Source organism: Vanacampus margaritifer, chromosome 12, assembly GCF_051991255.1.
Source record: "Vanacampus margaritifer isolate UIUO_Vmar chromosome 12, RoL_Vmar_1.0, whole genome shotgun sequence".
NCBI lineage: Eukaryota > Metazoa > Chordata > Actinopteri > Syngnathiformes > Syngnathidae > Vanacampus > Vanacampus margaritifer.
The window spans coordinates 15,728,374-15,748,428 of record NC_135443.1 but is presented as its reverse complement, the minus strand read 5'-3'; the positions used below and the strand labels follow the sequence as shown (position 1 = coordinate 15,748,428).

The following is a 20,055-nucleotide window of genomic DNA, read 5'->3' as shown; positions in this document are numbered from 1 at the left end:
ATGGAAGTGAACCCCCACTGCCAAGTCAGTGACACCACAGAAAGCATAGCACGAGAAATAAACACCAGTAAATTCATGAGTAAAGCTGTCGAGAAAAGTGACAGATCGTTTAAATTATTGTAAAGTAACCCTAAAACATATTTATAGTTTCATAGAAAAGATGATCAAAAATGTCGTGTTAATCTTAAGTACTACTTCAAATAATTTCCATTACTTTTCATCTCTGTTTCCATAAGACCATTTAGCAAATGTTGAACGTGAACCACCAAGCAGAGATCAACAGACACAAGCTCCAGAGATGCAGAGTGGTGTCACTTAGGTTGATAAACAACTGCAGATTCCGAGTGTCTTCTCCAAAGTGTGACCTCACCATTGAGGTTTTTAACATTTAAAACACACACACACGGAACATTTCGGTACGACTAAAGAACACACGTCTGGCTCCTGAGAGATTTGAAATATTGCAAGCAGGTGAGAGACACACACGTGTGATGTGAGAGGCTAAAATATAATCATTCGGGGAATGATGAGAATCATTTCTTTCATAAGGATTTACTTCAAACAGGCTTTGGATGAGGATCCTGCCAAATACCGAGCAATGCCAATGAACCACATTTGGCTTAAAGGGCTGGCATTTTAAAATATTCTTGCACAATCTCCCAAGTGGATTTTCGGCTCTTGGTGCATTTGAAGTCAAATGTTAAATATGTAAACATGAAGAAAAGCAGTCATCAATATGAAAACTTCAGTCATGGAAGCTAAGAGTAATTGCTCTTGTGGTCATGTGTGATCTAAACAACCATAATGTTATTGGGCCTTAAGCATTTATCTTGGTATGTAAACTCAAACAGATCTACGTCATAATATTTTGTTAATGTAAGTTCACGTTTTTGTTTCATAAATAATTACATAATCATTTTTGATACCAATCGGTAAATATTTGTCATACATACAAGTACAAATTATTATTATTATTATTTTTTAAACATTCTCACCACTAAGCTGTAATGGAGTGGCACACTGTGCTGCACGGCGCGCAGTCTAAATCTGCATGGAGGAGTGTTAGACTGGGTGTTGGTAATTTTGCAGATGTGCGCAAATTGGTGCAAATAAATTGCGATTTGCACCGTTTTGGGGCGTAAACACAGCCAACTCCATTAGCCACAAAACAAAGCGGCTCCTCTCATCCCTTTTTAAATGTGCTCTCACATCGAGTATGAAGGCTTCTCTGAGCGGAAAAGGTTGCAGCGACCCATCTGACCGGAGCATTGTCATTGCATTTTGCTGATGTGTCAACAGACAACGGAAGAATGGACCCTCATTAAATGCAGAACGAGAAACCCTTATTCATGTTTATGTTCGGAAAAGGTCTGCTGAAAAAAATAATTGTAATAATAATGTATTAAAATGGAAGACAATTTGTACATTTGGTACAGATGTTCTGTCAAAACGAAAAGAACAAATCCATTTAGTAAGATTTGACTATTTGCTTGTGTAGGCCACATAAAATGATGTGGTGGGCCTTAAGATGATCACTGTGCAGTTTGGATCTATTTTCTTGACTGCTTGTCCTCACAAGGGTCGCGGGGTAAATGAGGCTAATTCAATGGGCAATGGGGGGGGGGGGGGGTCTAACAAAGAGGAATTGATCATGCAAATCGAAAGTTGGTGTGGATGTACTGCAAGTGCCACAATAATAGATTGTTTCTGTCCAAATATTGTGACACTGCTTTCTCTGGCCAAACATGCTTTAGTTGTTGTTAGTTTTTGCTTCTTGCCTCACTTTTAAACACTTTTTGTACTTGGGTTTATTTATTTATTTTCAGCAAACACTGGTCAGGATTTATCTTCCTCCTTTGTTTCCCGCCTTTGACCTGATGATACAGTTTATTGTTCATAGCAACACCAGCATGACAACCAATCAAATCTTCAGAGACCAAGATAGTACACAACCAGCAAAATAGTAACAAGACTTGGGAGTGCAAATTGTTCCAGTTTTCAAGACAAGCCACTGAATGTGTTTATCTTCTGGCTCCATTCAAAACAAATTACATATGCACCAAACATCTTGGCTCTCTGGGGAAAAAAAAAAAAAGAGATTTGAATGTTCATCCCAAAACATCCTGAAGAAATAAGGGCCAATTTAGCACATCTAGAAAGTTGGGAGTTTACAACATTACAATATTTCCTTTAAAAAAATTGAATCATGGGTGAGCTGAAACATACACTGTATGTCCCTATAGCCTATGACATACATTATACACATAGACTAACAAAATTGAAAAAATGTAATTAAAACTTGCACTGTGAGAAATCATTATGTGCAGTATTAAAACCTCAACAACTGTCAGAACAATAATCACTGTAACTTTGAACTAATGTACTTTTTGGGGGAGGAAGCTTGTGTAAATCGATTCAAACCCAGAACCTTGCGACTATCAAATGAGCAGATTACAGGTATCACTGTACCACCTTGGATCGCAATCTTTATTGATACACTGCAATATCCTTCTCCTGACTTTGTTGTCATAGTAACCTTGTAGTGCTGTCCATCAAATGCATGTTACTATGTAAAATGTGTGTGTGTGTGAGGGGGGCAGGTTCTAGATGTATGTTCTTACTTTGACGCATGCGTACCTAAATTCAGGTTTACATACTGTATATGTTGGAGATTGCAGCCGGACAATCACCATTTCACTTCTTCTACTCACCCCCATCCCAAATGCATTTTCATTTGTGAGATGCAATCATCCCATAATGACTTCCAGACTTCACATTTCCCTGCTTGCGCTGATGGGCTACGTGCATTTACTGTAAGGCAGAGTAGTAAGATGAATTGTACGACGACTCATTCCATACACGAAAGCTGGAAAATAACATTCAACATTTATTATTATTATTATTATTTGTGGATGAGAAGAGACTGGAACATTATTTGAGAGAGAAGAAAGTAAGAGTGGTGATCTCCTTATGCGGCAGAGGAAGAGGAGGTGGATGAAGAGAAGGAGGAGGAGCTTTGGCCTTGGGTCCCTGGGCACAGGAGGTGCTGCAGCCGAACCGACGCTCAGATGCTTCATAAAATCGTCATATTGTATGTGGTCACGGCATATGGAGGTGAATGGAGGTGAATGATAAAGCTGCGTGCACAATTATAACCATGACACTGACTATATCTGACACACACACACGCACACACTAACACATATATATATATATATATATATATATATATATATATATATATATATATATATATATATATATATATATATATATATATATATATATATATATATATATATATATATATATATATATATATATGGGATGGATACTTTTTTCAGATCAATACCAGATCGAGTACTCAACTGTTGAGTAGTCAGCGTTACCGACAACATTAGTACTTTTGATGCATAAAAAAAAAACGTAAAAAAAACAATAACAGATGCATTTAAATAATTTTTTCCTTAAATAGCATTAAATTAATGGCAATTTTCCATGATCTTTTCCATTTCTTCATAAAATACGCTTTTTGTAGAAAAAATCAATCAAACTATGTGGTTGTACACCAGAATTGACATCTGTCAGATACAGTATGTATGAATTTAGTTATCGTAAAATGACAACAATAGGGCAAATGATTATGAGAAACGATACCTTGAAATATGGCCTGGTATCGGCATGATAAGATGATTGTTTTTTATTTGGTGATGACAGAGAACACAATGAAATTTCCAATCACTCAGTCTCGTATCACCGAGGATAAAAACACAATAAAGGCAGAGGGCTTATTTCCATTGTGGTCCTTGACACACAGCAGGACAAAAACAAAGACATAAAAGGGCAACTGGTACCTCTGGTATCGGTAGTCACCCATCCCAAATAGCGAGAAAAGCTACATCAAGCCAAAAATAGCACCTTTTTGCAAATTTTCATCTCAGGTGTCTTCAAACGGTGAGTAGTTTTCTTTCATTTATATATACAAATGTTAAAATATTGAAATAACCACCTGTAAAGTTGACAAAGGTGGCAGTTTGAGCCTAGAATGAACTTCAGCACATAAATGAACATTATTGTTTACATCCTCGGGAAAACTGTGTTCAGTTATTGACATTGTAATGATTTTCTTGCCGGACTTGTGAGCAGGCAGCTTGGATTCAGAGTGAATGTGTGAATTTAAATCAAGCCTAAATCAGCCATGGGAGCCAAACATGGTAAGAGCTGATAATATAATCAATATTGATAGAATAATCACTTATCTCATCATACACTAATGTGATTTTTTTTTTCCCATTGCAGTTTTAATTGCTCGTTTCCTACACACCACAAAGGTTCATTTAGGTTCAGTTAGGAGGAATCATACATTGAATACAAAATGTTCTGAGTGAAGAATTTCCTGCTTGTTATTGACTCCAGGTTTTGCAGTTGGCTTCTGCTGGTCCACTCAATGTTTTAAACATTCAAGGTAAATGAGTGTGTGAGTCACATTTGTCATTTGGAGAAATGAGCACAGTGGGAGCTGAAGAAGATTTTCCTTACTTAAGAATTGGAGCTAATTTGAAGGGATTTAAAAGCTGACGCCAAAAAGAAATAGAGCATCGGCACGACCTTAACTTGTCAAGTAGGTGATAGTAACCACACGACCTGAAAAGAGAAGTTCAAGTACGGAATGTGAGACTGAGAAATGCTACTCAATAAGATTCAATTACACCTTTGCTCTATGGCTTCTAGGTGGTCCGTCAATTAAATCAGAAGCGATTCTGTGTCCCAATTCTGGGGACGCGACCGTCAGAACCTGGAATTGAGACAAAGTGCGTCATAAAGTTGTTAAAAAGCCGTCCCCATTTTACAGACTGATGGAAGAGCTTCATCATTCTTGGGCCAAAGTATCTTAACACAGGTTTTTTTTCTTCCCAAAAAGGAAATATGTCAGTATTTTAAAGACGCAATCAAATACCAAAGGATAAGACTAATCAAAAACGTAACTTTTTTATTAATAGGCTTAGCCGTCTGATGCTAACCATCATCAACTATGGCTGTCAAGGTTTCCCGGTAACAGTAGTTGTAAATACACACGCAGTTAATCCTTCCAAATACATGCTGATGAAGCGTTTGGCAAGAGCGAGAAGGAATAACTAATAGTCGGAGGAGCAAACGTTCATGCAGGGTCACCATCAGATTGACAGATGGGAAGAAAGGAAAGCAAGATCAGGAAGAAGGGAGAACTTTTAAAAACGGGTTTGTGTAGACTATTTAATTCTCCATCGTCATTAATTGTGATTAAATAGAAAAAAATCTTGTAGTTTGCGTAAGTCTTTTTCTAATTCAATTAAGCTAACATGGATGTTAGTCTAATTGAAGAATATTGTGAAAAATGTCTCTCTTTAAAGTTCCAATTTTAGAACCTCATCAAATGACCAACTCCTTCAGTGTTATGTTTGAGCTTGTCACTCATTGATATGAAGAACGAGTGTTTCATTGTTTTTAAGTTTTATTAAAAGTTGTTAAAACTTATGTCTTCACTCATATGACAGATAAGATCACCAAAATGTTACTGTAGAGTTATAGGATGCGTTCATGATTTGTTAGCCTAATGCTACAAATCATCACAAACTTTAATCTTAAAATTTGTACTAAATGTCATTCTTAACTCATTCACTGCCATTGATGGCTATGGACGTCAAAAATTCATTTGAACTTTTTCTATTAGTTTAACATTTTTTTTCCACTTTTGTTAACAAGGGTATGAAAACCTAGAAATTTTAAAAATGTAATTGCCTGATGCTCCTAATTTTTAATAATCTTTTCTTTTTTTCAAATCGCGTCAGGCGATTTAAATCTTTAATTGTAATTAATCGCATGATTTCAATAGTTAAATCACGATTAATCACAAATTTTATATATTTTCTAAATGTACAATAAAACGTTTTTCCTAGGTTTTCATACTCTTGTTAACAAAAGTGGAAAAAAAATTAATAGAAATAGTTAAAAGGAAGTTTTGACGTCTATAACCGTCAATGGCAGTGAATGAGTTAAAAATGTACAGGGTTCTCCAACTCAGCAATCAGTCAGTCACTTGTTATTAAAAAAGTTTTGTTTCCATGAAGGTGTTCTACTAATTTATGTAACTGTTCTTTACTTGTATGCTCGTGTGTCCACACTACAGGACACCATCTGCTACTAATCTTGTGTTTCTCTCGACTCTAGAGAAGTCCAGAACTCTTAAAAAAGTACGTTACAAATGATGATTTTCACCCTTACAAATGTTCCAATCCATGCTCTTCCTTGTTGAGTAGTAGTAATGCTCAATTATAATTCTGTCCATTCAAAATGCTGACCAGTGGCAAAGCATTAAACTCATAGTTACTTCCTTATGACTCCATAATAATAAATCCAGCATTGATAGAGGCTTATGTTTTTACTATTTCATCAAGTATTTTTGTCAAGCAGGCCAATTCCATTCAATATAAATAAAGACATAGCTCTCTGTATTACAGAAACTCAACATACAGTACTGAAGGTGCTTATTCACTAGTAAAAAGGATAAATGTTCAGTACGTGCGGGGGGAAAGAGAATACTGCACATAAAAAATAATGCAGTATCAAATGTATTTGGGTTCCACTATTCGTGGGGCATATAGCGTGACCCCTGCCACAATAGTTAAAATCTGCCAGTGACAATTCAAAAAGGTTTGTAGTCGCTTATTGATGCCAGAAGATGATGGCAAAACATTAGTCATTGCTAAGGCCGGACTCAATTATTAAGTTCTTTCCCTCACTACAACACATTTCCTTGGCACCAAAATGCCACAAGATGGAATCAAAGAAATACAAAAAAACTTTTCACATTTCATATTCTCTATATGTTGTGGGTATCGGCAGCAGAAGTTGAAGCTCATTAAGTCCAGCCAGGTAAAAGCGAACCCCTTGCAGGTTTGAGGAGTTATTTCATATCATAGGATGGTTTTGATGGCTCTGAGTTTGATCAAAAACAATCTGCGGGTGCAGTGGCAAGTCAGCGACATGACATACAACCAGAGATGAGATTCCTTGCTGTCTACGCTTCAGAGCTGAGGTCACAAATGGACCCGCTCTCATTTTAAGATGGAAGCTTCGACCAAGTCGGAGACTCCCAAGAAACGTGACATGTTTTATGGTAGGACAATGTGACACATCCCAATTGAATAAACATGCAATCAAAAGTCATACTTGTTAATTTTATTCATGCATCAGGCTAAACGACAATTGGAAAGCTTTGTGTGAGAACAGAATGAGTCACAGTTGTATGACACTGTGTTGCAAATATTCTCCCACCCTTCATTTTGACTTTTAGTCCAAACACTTGAAATGTGAACAATCTGAGTTTGAAGGGTGACAATAATCACTTCACAGGCCTCTACGCTGATTTTCTACTCATGGGATGAAAGAAAAGTAGAACCCCAAAATAAGTTAACTGAACTGCACCCATTGCTCTATTCTAATTTGTCAACCATTATGTAAAAACTTGCACAAAAAGAAGCACCGTTATGTATGACATCACCCGAGACCTCACAAGAGCTCAAGACTGACTGACGTTTTCTGTCTCAAATTAAAATCAGTGAGACTCCAGCGTCACATTGTTGCATGTTGTTAGGTTAGGTCCAGTGTTTTACCTTCAACAATAGTTTGCTTATTTTTTAAAATTGTGTGACAATTACAGGGGAAATCAACAACAAAATTTTCTTTCCAATATCTTGTATGCACCCCCACCGGTCTTAACATGGCATTGTGATTAATATTACATTTGTGACATATGAATTAGGCAGCAAAATCCACCAGTTTTTAACCATCTCGGTGGGTGGCCATTTTATCACTTGCTGTCAACTGAAAATGACATCACAGTTGCTCAGTTACGGCCAATCATGGCTCCACTTGCAAACGTCACATGATCAAAACAGGTGGATTTTGCTGCTTTATCGATATTCCATAAAAGCAATTGCAATCAGAATACCGTGTTTAGACGAGCAAAAACCTAATAAAAATATTTTCGTCATTTTTCACAAAAATTTGACTATACAAGACTAAAACCCCCATTAATAAACAATAATTGGGACTAAATCAGTACGCATTTCCGTTGACTAATAAAGACGAGATGAAATAGCTCACTTAATAAAGACATGGACATTTTTATTATTATTTTAGTTCATGAGACGAAAATTATGATTTTGTAAAATCTTTTCTCTGCTAATTTGTCACTTAGCACACAGTGACACACCCCCTTTCATAAGTGCAGCTAGAGAATGCAATGTAATATTAACTAATTTTCTCCCAAAAACATATAAATACGTTCTATTTTAAATATTACCATGCTCCCAAAGACATATTTATGTTTTTTTTTAAATGTAAAAAAAAAAAAAAATGCTATAGCATTCAGAAGGCTATGATGCAGCCTCTGAACTGAAGAGAATGCTTGAAGCAATGGTATTTATTACAAAAAACGGCCAGCAGGTGGCAGCAGAGTATAAGAGATCAACCAGGGTCATGTTGCAAAAAGCTCTTTCCCCCATTGCTTTAAAGAGATTTGTGAATAATGATGAAACTAAGCTATATTCTCATGCTAATTGCTGCAAAACGGAAACAGAAAGAAATATACTTTTTTCCTGATGAAAGAAGAGACTTTAATCTTTCTTTTGGTAGGTTCCACGTTTTTATAGCAATAGAACACAATATTCTGTAGGCCTTACAAAATCCAGTAAAACAGCCGCGAGTGAAGGGGGTTGCTTCAGTGAAAATGGCTGGGAGTGAAGGAGTTAATCCAACAGCTATAACGTTCAAACAATGTCAATCCCGCTAACTAATGCTAGTTAACTTACTATCTTGTAGCATGGAGTCACAATAGCCACTTGTTGATATATTGTAATTGAGTGTGGTTATTTTAAATCAAAAAGATGAGAGAACATTTTATGTGAAGTAGTTTTAGATTAGATGGAAATGTTCAAAATTATCTGCTTGACTAAAACTAGACTAAAATGTTGACAGTTGCTGTTGACTAAAATTAGATGAAAAAAATCATGTTTTATTGGACTAAAATAAAAGCTAAAAAGCTCGACTTATAGTCGACTAAAAGTTTACTATAAAAATGGGATGAGGATGTCTAACTATTATAAAAACTAACGAGTGTGATTGAAGTTGGACTAAAACCAAGACTAAATTTTAAAATGGCTGATAAAATTAACACTACTAGCGGGACTGCATAGAAAAGAAAACAAGTATTTGTATTATTTCCTAACACAGTGGATTGAGTTCAACATTAGAGGTGTATTACTGGGATGCAAGACCACAAACCAGAGTGGTAGTAAACAACCCAAAAGCATCACCGCATAGCATTGATTGTTTATGTCTCCAAATGTGACCGCCCCATTTTCTATATCTGTCATAGAGCATATCTGTGTCCTATTTTTTTTTTTTAGAAAACTGGAGGCAAACAAGAATTGTCATTTCAATGAAAACATTGTCGGAGATCACACTTTGGACCAGATGTTAGGATGTTCGGGTGTGGCGGAAGGATAAACACATCATTCTCTTCTGATGACATCAATGGAGAGTTCACCCACAATGACCTCAAACAGACAAGGAATGCTCTCGTGCACGCTAATGCAACGTAAGTATCAGCACGAGCGTACGGAATCGCCACGTACCATGTTAATTCCTCCAGAACAAAATGGTGACTAACACGTGCACATTCCAGCACAATGAAACGGAGAAAAGACCTTGCCACATAAATGGAGTCCAAAGACAATTTATGAGTGTTTGTCTCGGCAGAAAGCTGCTGCTGCTGTATGCAGGAACACTAAAGCTCACTATGACAGGGCAAAGTCAACTTTGCCAGATCATCTAGTGGCATAAACACACACATACATTAGACAAACCAACCGACCTACTCACCCAATAAATCTAAGTCCTACTCTCTTATTTTGGTCACTAGCTCAAATAGCATAACATCTCCATGCCTTGCTATTAATTATGCACATATCACTGGATAAGGCAGACGGGAGCAGTTTTCTCAAAAAGAGAGACAAGTAAATGACTTATCACTGTGTAATTAGATTCAAGATCAGATAACGAGCCAACTCAAATAGAGTATGTCTAATTTATGGACAGTGGATAAGTGCTGCTTGATTTTTGGTTGATGAGCCTTTAGCGCTGCTCCTATTTAGCGTCTATAAATAGTTTGCTGTTATGGCTGGGGATTAGTGTGGTAAAACACTATTTAATCTTGCTTAAAATATAATTGTAAAATGAACTGGTTGTCATTAAAACGAGAATTAATTATTTAAATTTTTCTTTTTGTGCTTTAGTTTTTGTTAAAAGTAGGTCAATGTCACAGACAAAGTGGCATTATGGAAAATTGGGATTGTTAGAGCCCTGACCAGACTGTGTAGCATTTGACTACGCTATATTGTGTTTTACTTTCCTAGTCGAGTGTTGAGTGTGGATGGGCGGAGCCTCTTGCACACACCTGTATTCAGTAACAGGCTATTATTTACTTGCTACCATTGCCTGTTGTTGTTTGCTCCGACTAGTCCAGATTCTGTCTCGGAACCTTCTGAGTTTATTTAAGTCTTTGTTCTTGTTTCCCAGTGTATGTGCTTACGTGTAGTTATTATCATTATTATTTAAATATTTCATTTACAAATTCATGAAAATGTCTGTTACCATTTAGCACATGCCTGACTCTTTATGCAACAAAGGCGTGTTTTATCGGCGTATGTGACCTATAACGTCAATATAACGTGTGTGATGTGAGCTGAGGACCCTCAAAAGGTAACAGTAAAAAAGTAAAGTAAAAAAACAGTAAAAGTTCCGGTGTCTAATAAAGGTGCCAGTCGGAGATCTCAATGTTCGTATGAACACATAAATATGCTGTACAAGGAGAGAACTGACATTTCTTTTGTATGTTAAATTAGAAAAAAAAAGTGAGGCTATTGTTTTATTATTGACATTCTCACACTGAAAAGAAATATTTTGTTAAAGCTGGATTTTCTACAGAAGGTTATTATTAAGAACGGGAGCGCCCAGTCGATCGCAGCCTCCTCCCAAGTCGATCGTGTGGGTTTTGTTTTTATTGAAGTTGGTGTATTGTTATATATCATAAAAGTATTTTAGTCACCTATTTTAGTAAAACGTCACTTCCTGAGCCTTCGAATATTGTGCTGATTATCAGCTGTGCAGAGGTTTAGCTCACTGGAAGTGCTCTGCACCCCCAAACTGGAGATGTGGTGAGGGTTCAATCCAGAGTTAACGACCTGATTTAGCACATGGAATGGTCATTATTTATTCAGTTGTCAAATAAGACTTCAAAAGAGAGTCATGTTTTTTGTTTTATTTTCTACCATAGTGTATAGAGCTGGCATACGTTAAAATAGATATACAGTAATACCAATTCTACTTTTGACATGTCATTGTCAGTCAAAATGAATTCACAGGCTTGTTGCTTGGCAGTTAAAAACAATAGTTCGGATCAGACACAAATCTGACGTAGTCCCAAAATGAAAAAAAAACAAACATTTGTAGCATGGTGAATTTAGTTTAGTTGTGAAGTTGAAAGTCATAGCAAGAACTGTAAAATGTTCGAGAGAAAAAAAGGAATCATCATCAGGCAATGTTTTATTTGTATCCATCCGAAACCATAGCAACATGCAGCATGTTAACTTAACATTGTGGACCCTTGCAGGCAGGTGCGACATTTTGGTTTGGCCTGAGAGAAAAAAATTTGAGCCCAAAGTGACGAGCAGTAGTAGCAGCATCTGCGGGGCCTGGCAGCCTCGCAGGTTGCACCCAGTTGACGTCATGGACCTCATGTGCTAAGTGGTGATCACAGCCAGCCATGCACTACTACATCTGTTCTACATCATTTTGATCCCTGACTTGCCCCGATGCTCACTGTGGGTAAACGGATGGGAGCAACTTGATGGGATTGTTTTTGACTAATATAGCTATAATGACCTCTAATTGAGGAAATATTATATCAAGACATCAGAGGCTGGTGAAAGCCACAAATAGTCAATCAAAGTGTAGATTTAAAAAAAAATACAAATTGGGGCAATTTTACTGGGTATTTTTTTGACAACCTGATGTACAGTCGATACACAAAACCTTTCATATGCCATGTTTTTGTGACATAAAATACCAATTTAAATAATTTCAAAACTTGTTGAATGTGATCTATAACCTATACAACGCAAGAGGAAAAAAGAAAATGTTCAAGTGTTGAAAAGTCACACCAACTCACACCTGCTACCATTCAAAGGGCCTTTGATTGGCCATTGATGTTCAAGTAGGCTTTTCCTGACATTGTTTTGCTTTCTATAAGTAGCCTGCTGGTTTTATGTTAACTAGTATTTGCAACTGTTCATAATTCCGTCCCCCTTGACTAACATCCCACTTGCAGTGGAAGGAAAATAGATCCAAAGCATGAGGCTGCCACCATCATGACTGTAGAGCACTGTTGTGTTTGCACCAAACAAAGTTCAACCTCGGTTTTAAACTTGTGCAAAAATGCACTTGAAATCTACCAACCAAATGTGGGAAAATGTGTTATCATCTGCATCATAGCTGCAAACGGGGCATGATACAAGGTGAAGGGAATTATGAACAATTCTAAAGAGCAGTCTTCTACTAGATAGCAAAAAAAAAAAAATGTCAAAAAAAGCCCACTAGAACATCTAAAACGGAAAGGTCACATTTACAGTGAAACAATACATGATTTTTTTGGGGTGGTGTCATTTGAACATGAGTGTTAGATTATTTATATCCACTGTACAGGGGACCACATTAAAATGAACACAACAAGATACCATCATTCTCAAAAATAAATCAACATTGGCCAGGTTGGACTTCTACGGCCTCTGAAGAAGCATCTTACGATTACAAGGCCATGTTGGAGATGTTATGTGCAGCAGAGCGGGTGTCACAGGACAGACGAAGCCCGCTGCTGGGATCAAACAGGCTTATCTTCCCATCCAGAGTCCCGGTCAGCAGCTACAGAGAAAAAAAACAAAGAACAGAAAATGTCATTTCATTGATTTCGAGGTAGAATCGCAGGTTGCATATTTGGCCTGAGACTACGAGCACTACAGAGGTAAAACTACATTTTGGTAATGCATCCTGCATGGAGAGTATTCACTTGATTTTACATAATTCAGCCTGAGCGTTGTATCATTTAGCTAAATTTCTGGTTTATACCCTATAATAAGTCTCAAATATGTTTTGGATAGTTCAAATGCAACCTTTTCAAGAACCCTTCAATGTACGCAGTACATTTTACTCTAAATAGATTTGGTCGTCCTCTAAACAGAAAATAATAATACTGTATAATATAATAATATAATAATATAATAATAATATAATAATAATATAATAATAATATAATAATAATATAATAATAATATAATAATATAATATTATACTCTCTTCCAAGTGTAAATTTTACTCTATTTAGTGGGACCAAATAGACTGTTTAAATTAAAATGTATTGTACAAAATTGACTGTGTATGCTACATTATGAGCAAAAAGAAAAACAGCTAGATAGTGGCACCGTAATGGAGGCTGACGGCACAAACAACTGCCTCATACCACTGTACTACAGGCACCGTATTCATAATAGTGGCAACGCTATTTTAAATTGACATGGCAGAGAATGACTCAATGGTCAATAATTAAAATGGAGCAACAAACAAACAAGTGCTTTAGATGCAGAAAAATTGAGGCGGTAACATTTTCCGTGCGCCTATTCAACAACTTGCAGTACATTGTCACAAAATACTAGTTGAAAATCTTCCGTTTTCCTAGAAGCTTGCACACGTGTAAACACACACACACACACTCGAAGATGTGGATGCAGCGCAGCACACACACGCACACATAAGCACATGTTTATGCAATCACTGCTATATTTCTTCGTAAAAGGAAGCATGACCTCATCAGTCAGCAGAGCAGCTCTCATCTCAGTCCTGAGTGAAAGCAGCACTTTGACATGAGCATTATACAGCCTACTGTTATTATATTTTCTATAGAACTTAATTATACAAGCCAGTAGGAAAAAAAAAATGCAAATAGCCTGTACTTATGTAATGTCCTAAAAGGGAATATGTTGGTATGAATATTATAGTGCACTGATAATCATTGCAGTCAATTATGATACTTATTTTCCAATTTTCATCACATTTCATCATAATTCCCTTCATATTTGAGACTTATGGGGCCATTATGAATACAAATATTGCTACCAAATATCATTATTTATCCAATTAACAGTTAAAGTCTCCATTTAGATAAATGTCAAGGTCATGTGAAGCATCATTTTAAAACATACAAAGAGCAGGAATGTCGGGGGGGGGGAACTGCGGTATCTGCCAATTAGTGATACGAAACACATTTTGCTCAACAACAGACCACCATAATTCTCATGCACATTATAATGCTTTTCGATGCACACAAATCTTCAGCGAGAAAAGCAGATGCTTTAGTCAGCAGCAATCTGAGGAGGGTTCAAACTTTTGACCCTTCTGTAATTCGGTGCTGACCACACAACCAGGTAGTAGTGGACCAGGTTGTGGACGCTGAGGACATAGTCAGGTGCATAAATAAAAAAAATGAGTGCGTTTATTTTGAGTTAATTTCAAGTTCCTTTAACGGCACTAATTTGCCCGGGCCTTACTGGGAAAGCCTGTACTGGGGGAATTCCACTTGCAGCGCAGCAGACACGTCCACGTCAAAATTTAGCAGTCATAAATTGAATAATAATGCATATATTTGTGGAGACTGGAGTCAAGTTGTATTTTACCATTTTAAAAACGTGCAGAATTTCACAAGTTACTTCATGATAAAGATTAGATAGCTCTTAACTCATTCACTGCCATTGACGGCTATAGACGTCAAAAATTAATTTTAACTATTTCTATTAGTTTAACATTTTTCCCCACTTTTGTTAACAAGAGTATGAAAACCTAGAATTGTTTTCTTGTAGTAGAACAGATATAAAATTTGTGATTAATCGTGACTTAACCAGTGAAGTCATGCGATTAATTGATTAATTACAATTAAAAATTGTAAGCGCCTGACGCCCCTAATTTTTAATAATCTTTTCTTAAATAAATAAAAAAAATTATTATTAGAAATTTAAAAAAAAAAAGATTATTAAAAATTAGGGGCGATTACAATTTGTAATCGTGATTAATCGCATGACTTCCCTAGTTAACTCACGATTAATCACAAATTTTATATCTGTTCTAAGTGTACAAAAAAACAATTTATAGGTTTTTATACTCTTGTTAACAAAAATGGAAAGAATAAGTTAAACTAATAAAAATAGTTCAAATTTATTTTTGATGTTTATAGCTGTCAATGGCAGTGAATGAGTTAATAAGAACCTGAACACAAATCAATATCACACTTGTTATTAATTTTATGAATTATTATAAAATTATTGTATCATTGACTAAAATATGCAGCCATATTTCAATTAGTTTTACATTTTTTCCCGCTTTTATGTTAACAAGAGTATGAAAAAATTATCAATTTTATTGTGCATTTTATTGGGCATTTAGAACAGATAACTATTGAAGTCATGCACTTAATTACGATTAAAATCTTAATCGCCTAACACCCCTAATTAAAAACAACCTAATCAAGCTTAATGACATTTCACTCATTTTTCAGCCTTCTTTTCACCATGACCTGTTCATTGACCTTAAATCCAGAATCGCGTCTCTGCCCCTGGCCGCTGCAGTATGTGCTTAGGAGTTAAAAAGGTCAGCAAGCAGCTTCATTACCGAGAACCGCAACAAGCTTGACATGCCTCTCATTGTGTTGAAGTACAAACTAAAGTGTTGAGATCATTTTACCATCATACACTAGAAGCAAGCATCTGTAATCCGGCGCATTCCACCTAAGCGACCTCCAACCTTTGTTCACTGAGGCTAGCTGAAGCGAAGCTGACGACGGCGGGCTTTTAAGGGTCACGGATCAGAGACATTTTTAGCACTGTTTTAATGTAGATGTGGAGGTCATGTGGGGCTCCCAGTTGTGCGGCTTCCCTTCATTTTGAACTTCAAAAAACAACAACAACACTGTTCGCATAGGTTGCCGCCCGCATGAAAGTAATAAGAAATAAGTCAAGCCAGCGCTTGATCCAAAAGATTTTGAAGTTATGGTGTTTTATGAAATTTGTTTTTCCCATATGAGAGAGCTTTACAAGACATGGTCTTTTATATTGTCAAGACATGGCCTCGTGCAGGAGGGGAAGTTGCAACGTTTTTAATAGTTATGCTGAAGTCTCTCTCCAAGACATAAATCAAAGTAAAAAGCTGCATAACGTGTCATCTACATTACACAATCAAGTTATTGTTGGGCTAGCTTCTTGGTTACCACAGAAAAATTACAACATATGCATAGTTCAAAGTAGTAAAAAAAAAGAAAAATGTGGGTTCAATTTTCTGATGGATTCTATCCAAATATTGCCAAAAGTGTCAGCAAATACTATTTAATGCTGTCAATGTGAATCGTACACAGGGTCCGCTCTGTCTAGTCAGGTTTTGAATGAATAAAATGCAATGTTTATCGCATATGATTTAAATGATCACACAAAGAGCAAAGATTCCGACCAAAATAACAGGATGTTCTGCACAGACGGAAAGTAACATGCAGACGAGAGTTGGGAGATGGCACCTTAAGTCATCTATGAGATATGTGCTACAGCACAGAAAGACATGAGAAGTATTGTAGCATCTATGCATTATGTACATAGGTTATGCAACGCCATTCGTTGAATGTGGGTATTTTAATGCTTAACCTTGAAATTGGCATCAGAAAAACGTCAGACTGAGTGTCACTTCACAGACAAATCGCATTCACATTAATAAAAGTCCCACATCGCTGGCATCGGGCCGAAACCTCTTAAGGCCCATTTTGGCAAATTTCATATTTTTTTCATAAATCTACTTTTCGTCAGTCCACACTTTTGGGTGTCATTTTTATGAATTATTGACAAAAGACTTGAAAATGGCTTGACAGCTTGACAAGGTTTTGGCCTGAAGCCAGCTATATGTTTTTGTAATGTGAACAACTACACACTAAAAAAGATTGCATTTAACAAAAAATCCAAATTGGTCATTGTCAACTCATTTACTGCCATTGACGGCTACAGACGTCAAAAATTCATTTTAACTACTTCTATTAGTTTAACATATTTTTTCCACTAGTGTGTGAAAACCTAGATTTTTTTAAATTGTACATTTAGAACAGATATAAAATTTGTGATTAATCGTAAGTTAACTAGTGAAATCATGCGATTAATTACAATTAAAAAATGTAATCGCCTGACGAACCTAATTTTTAATAATCTTTTCTTTTTTTGAATCGCGTCAGGTGATTAAATTTTTTAATTGTAATTAATCACATGACTTCAATAATTTACTCACGATTAATCACAAATCTTATATCTGTTCTAAATGTTCAATATATATATATTTTTTTAGGTTTTCATACTCTTATTAACAAAAGTGGAAAAAGTGGAAAACTAATAGAAATAGTTCAAATGAATTTTTGACGTCTATAGCTGTCAATGGCAGTGAATGAGTTAATGTAGCCTTGGTAAATTATATGGATCAAGGAAGTAAAAAAAAAAAAAAAAGATTATTTTTCCTGGAGCAAAATTCTTCATTTTACCAAGAAAATGTGGACAATTCTATTCGTATAACTTTATCGGTAACCTTTGGAAAATGTTTTTTTCTGTTGGGCAATGTCCATAAAAACATCCGTGGTGTGGAAGAACCTAAGGGAACCCAATCTCTCAACCCATTCAAACACCTTTGGGATGAACTAGGGGTGCGTCTGGGAATACAATTCGAGCGTGCACTGGTCCACTCAGAAACTCAGAGCGGTTTTGGAATGTGCCGCTTGGTTATTCAGAGTAATAGAAAGTAGGAGTGCCAGAGCGTGCATGCTCTTGCCGCTCCGACTGGGGAAATTATTTGTGTACTGTGAATACAGATCAGGTTGATAGATTATTAACCTTTTATGCACTTAGTAGCAGTTAAGCAGCACTAGTTCTCAAGCTTTTCTGAGGCTGGTGGTCGTTTAGTGATATTACGGAAAGAGATGTAGCTAATATTTACAGTAGTCTTGCTAGCTACAAAAAACACAGGTGCGTTTATTAATTCATGGAAGAGGAGCGCACTCTCTGCCTCTTGGAAATCTCCCACGGTCAGACTCGTGGTAGGGTGTCAGACTGAATTTCCTAACGCACCCTAGAACACACAGTGAGCCCTCAATCTGGTCCATAATAAGTGACCTGCTACTGAACTCAATTTTCAGTTCCTGTAGATATCGCAATACTTTTACTCACATAGTTTATCTGCTTAGATAGACTCATGGCTTCCTGTTTAATGCTGTTCCACATCTATTGAACATGTGCCTGCTGCTTTCAGAGAGCTCCGTCTGAGTCTCACTCGAATGTGACATTCTGGAGCAGACGGCTCTGTGTTTGCTGTCTGGCCATCAAGTGTAGAGCTTCCTGGGGGCAGGAAAATGATTTTTTTTTCAGGGGGGGGGGGGGGGGGTTCAAATGCCAACCAGCCACAAATGAAATACAGTGAAGAAAGTCAAGTAGGACGCCAGCTGCATTTTTTTCCAGGCTGGAAAGAGCAAAGATGATACATGTGGACCCTTGGAGACAAGAGCCAATGGGATGATTCACTTGGTCTTCCAAGTTGGGGGGGGGGGGGGGGGCTGACAGAACAGCTGCTGGTGTCAGTAAGCGGTCACAGCTCTGCAGTCCTGAAGCTAACTATGTGCAAATGAGGTCCCAAGTAATCGAAACACAACAGGCCATAATATTAATTCTCTGAATAATTAAGTGTGAGTTTGCTATTTAATTTGAGCAGTTTCATTGGTTCACTGTGACCTTTTTGAAAATTCCATTGTTCTGCTGTGATAAGACATACCGGTACGAAGCTCATTAGCCCGTAAACATCCATAAATTATCTGCATCATTGTTAAATTAGCAGGATTCGAATCCTCCTCCAACAAGTCCTCCAACAATAACGACCAAATTGGTCGTTTTACCATGCACCAAAATACGACCAAGTGTTACATATTGTAGTTTAGCGACCCCTATCGGCCATGTCAAATAGCGAAAAAATACAAAACTGACACTCGAACCAGGATTGTCTGGTCGAAAGACTGTCTATCTTACTGAGGTAACAGTTACAAAACATGTCGTCAACGCTAAAACAATCACTGGACAAATAGGTCAGTCAGATAAACACTCGTCTTCCGACCAGACGGACCGGGTTCAAGACTCACTTTTGAAATTTTGCGCTATTTAACATGGCCGATAGGGGTCACTAAAATATGTAACACTTGGTCGCAATATGGCACCTTTTCAAAACGACCGATGTGGTCGTCCAAAATGTAGCATCTTAAAGTACACTCCAGAAACTATGGTACATATCCCCATTGTTGTATTTTTTTGGGATGTATCTAATACCTGACTTGTAAATGTAACCATTGCATCATCTAGCCTAGTAGCCCTGGGAACTGGTATGTGTATGAGACATGTGTACTGAAGTCTGCCAATACGTAAAAACACACTTCATTTTGTGTCCCTCATTTTTTACATTATGTAGCTAATATAAAAAACAGATTACCACATTGGCTCTTTGTGTGCATTTATTTCCCACCCTGATGTGTTAACCTTTTATTTAGCCAATTTTTTTTTTCTTAGTTGAATCTGGGAACATATCACAAAAGCTCTTTCCACTCGACCAAGGAGACAGCTGATTATTTAAGGAAATAAGTGTGTCATTTGACAAGTGTGTTTGCATGATTGAAAGCTTTGAGCTCGGACCGGCTCAGGCTTGTCCAGAATCATCCCTCAGTAATCCTGCTGTAGGCCTAAAATGTCTGATTTCCCACAATACACTATGCTCCTTTCTCCTGCTCTGTTCACATTCATATCTTATTATTCGATAGCTGCATCTTGCGAATGCAGAAGTTTTTCTGCTTTATCCATC

At 36.8% G+C, this 20,055-nt stretch overlaps 1 protein-coding gene across 1 annotated transcript in view; it reads right to left on the bottom strand.

Annotated features, from left to right (window-relative positions):
* Nucleotides 1-11,633: 11,633 nt before the first annotated feature.
* The window catches only part of wdr27 (WD repeat domain 27), a 35,572-nt gene continuing 27,150 nt past the window's right edge, over nt 11,634-20,055 (bottom strand). Inside the window, exon 24 of the mRNA XM_077582926.1 lies at nt 11,634-13,020. Within this exon, the coding sequence (XP_077439052.1) occupies nt 12,907-13,020 (114 nt within the window). The 3' untranslated portion in view covers nt 11,634-12,906. The remainder of the gene's footprint in view (nt 13,021-20,055) is intronic.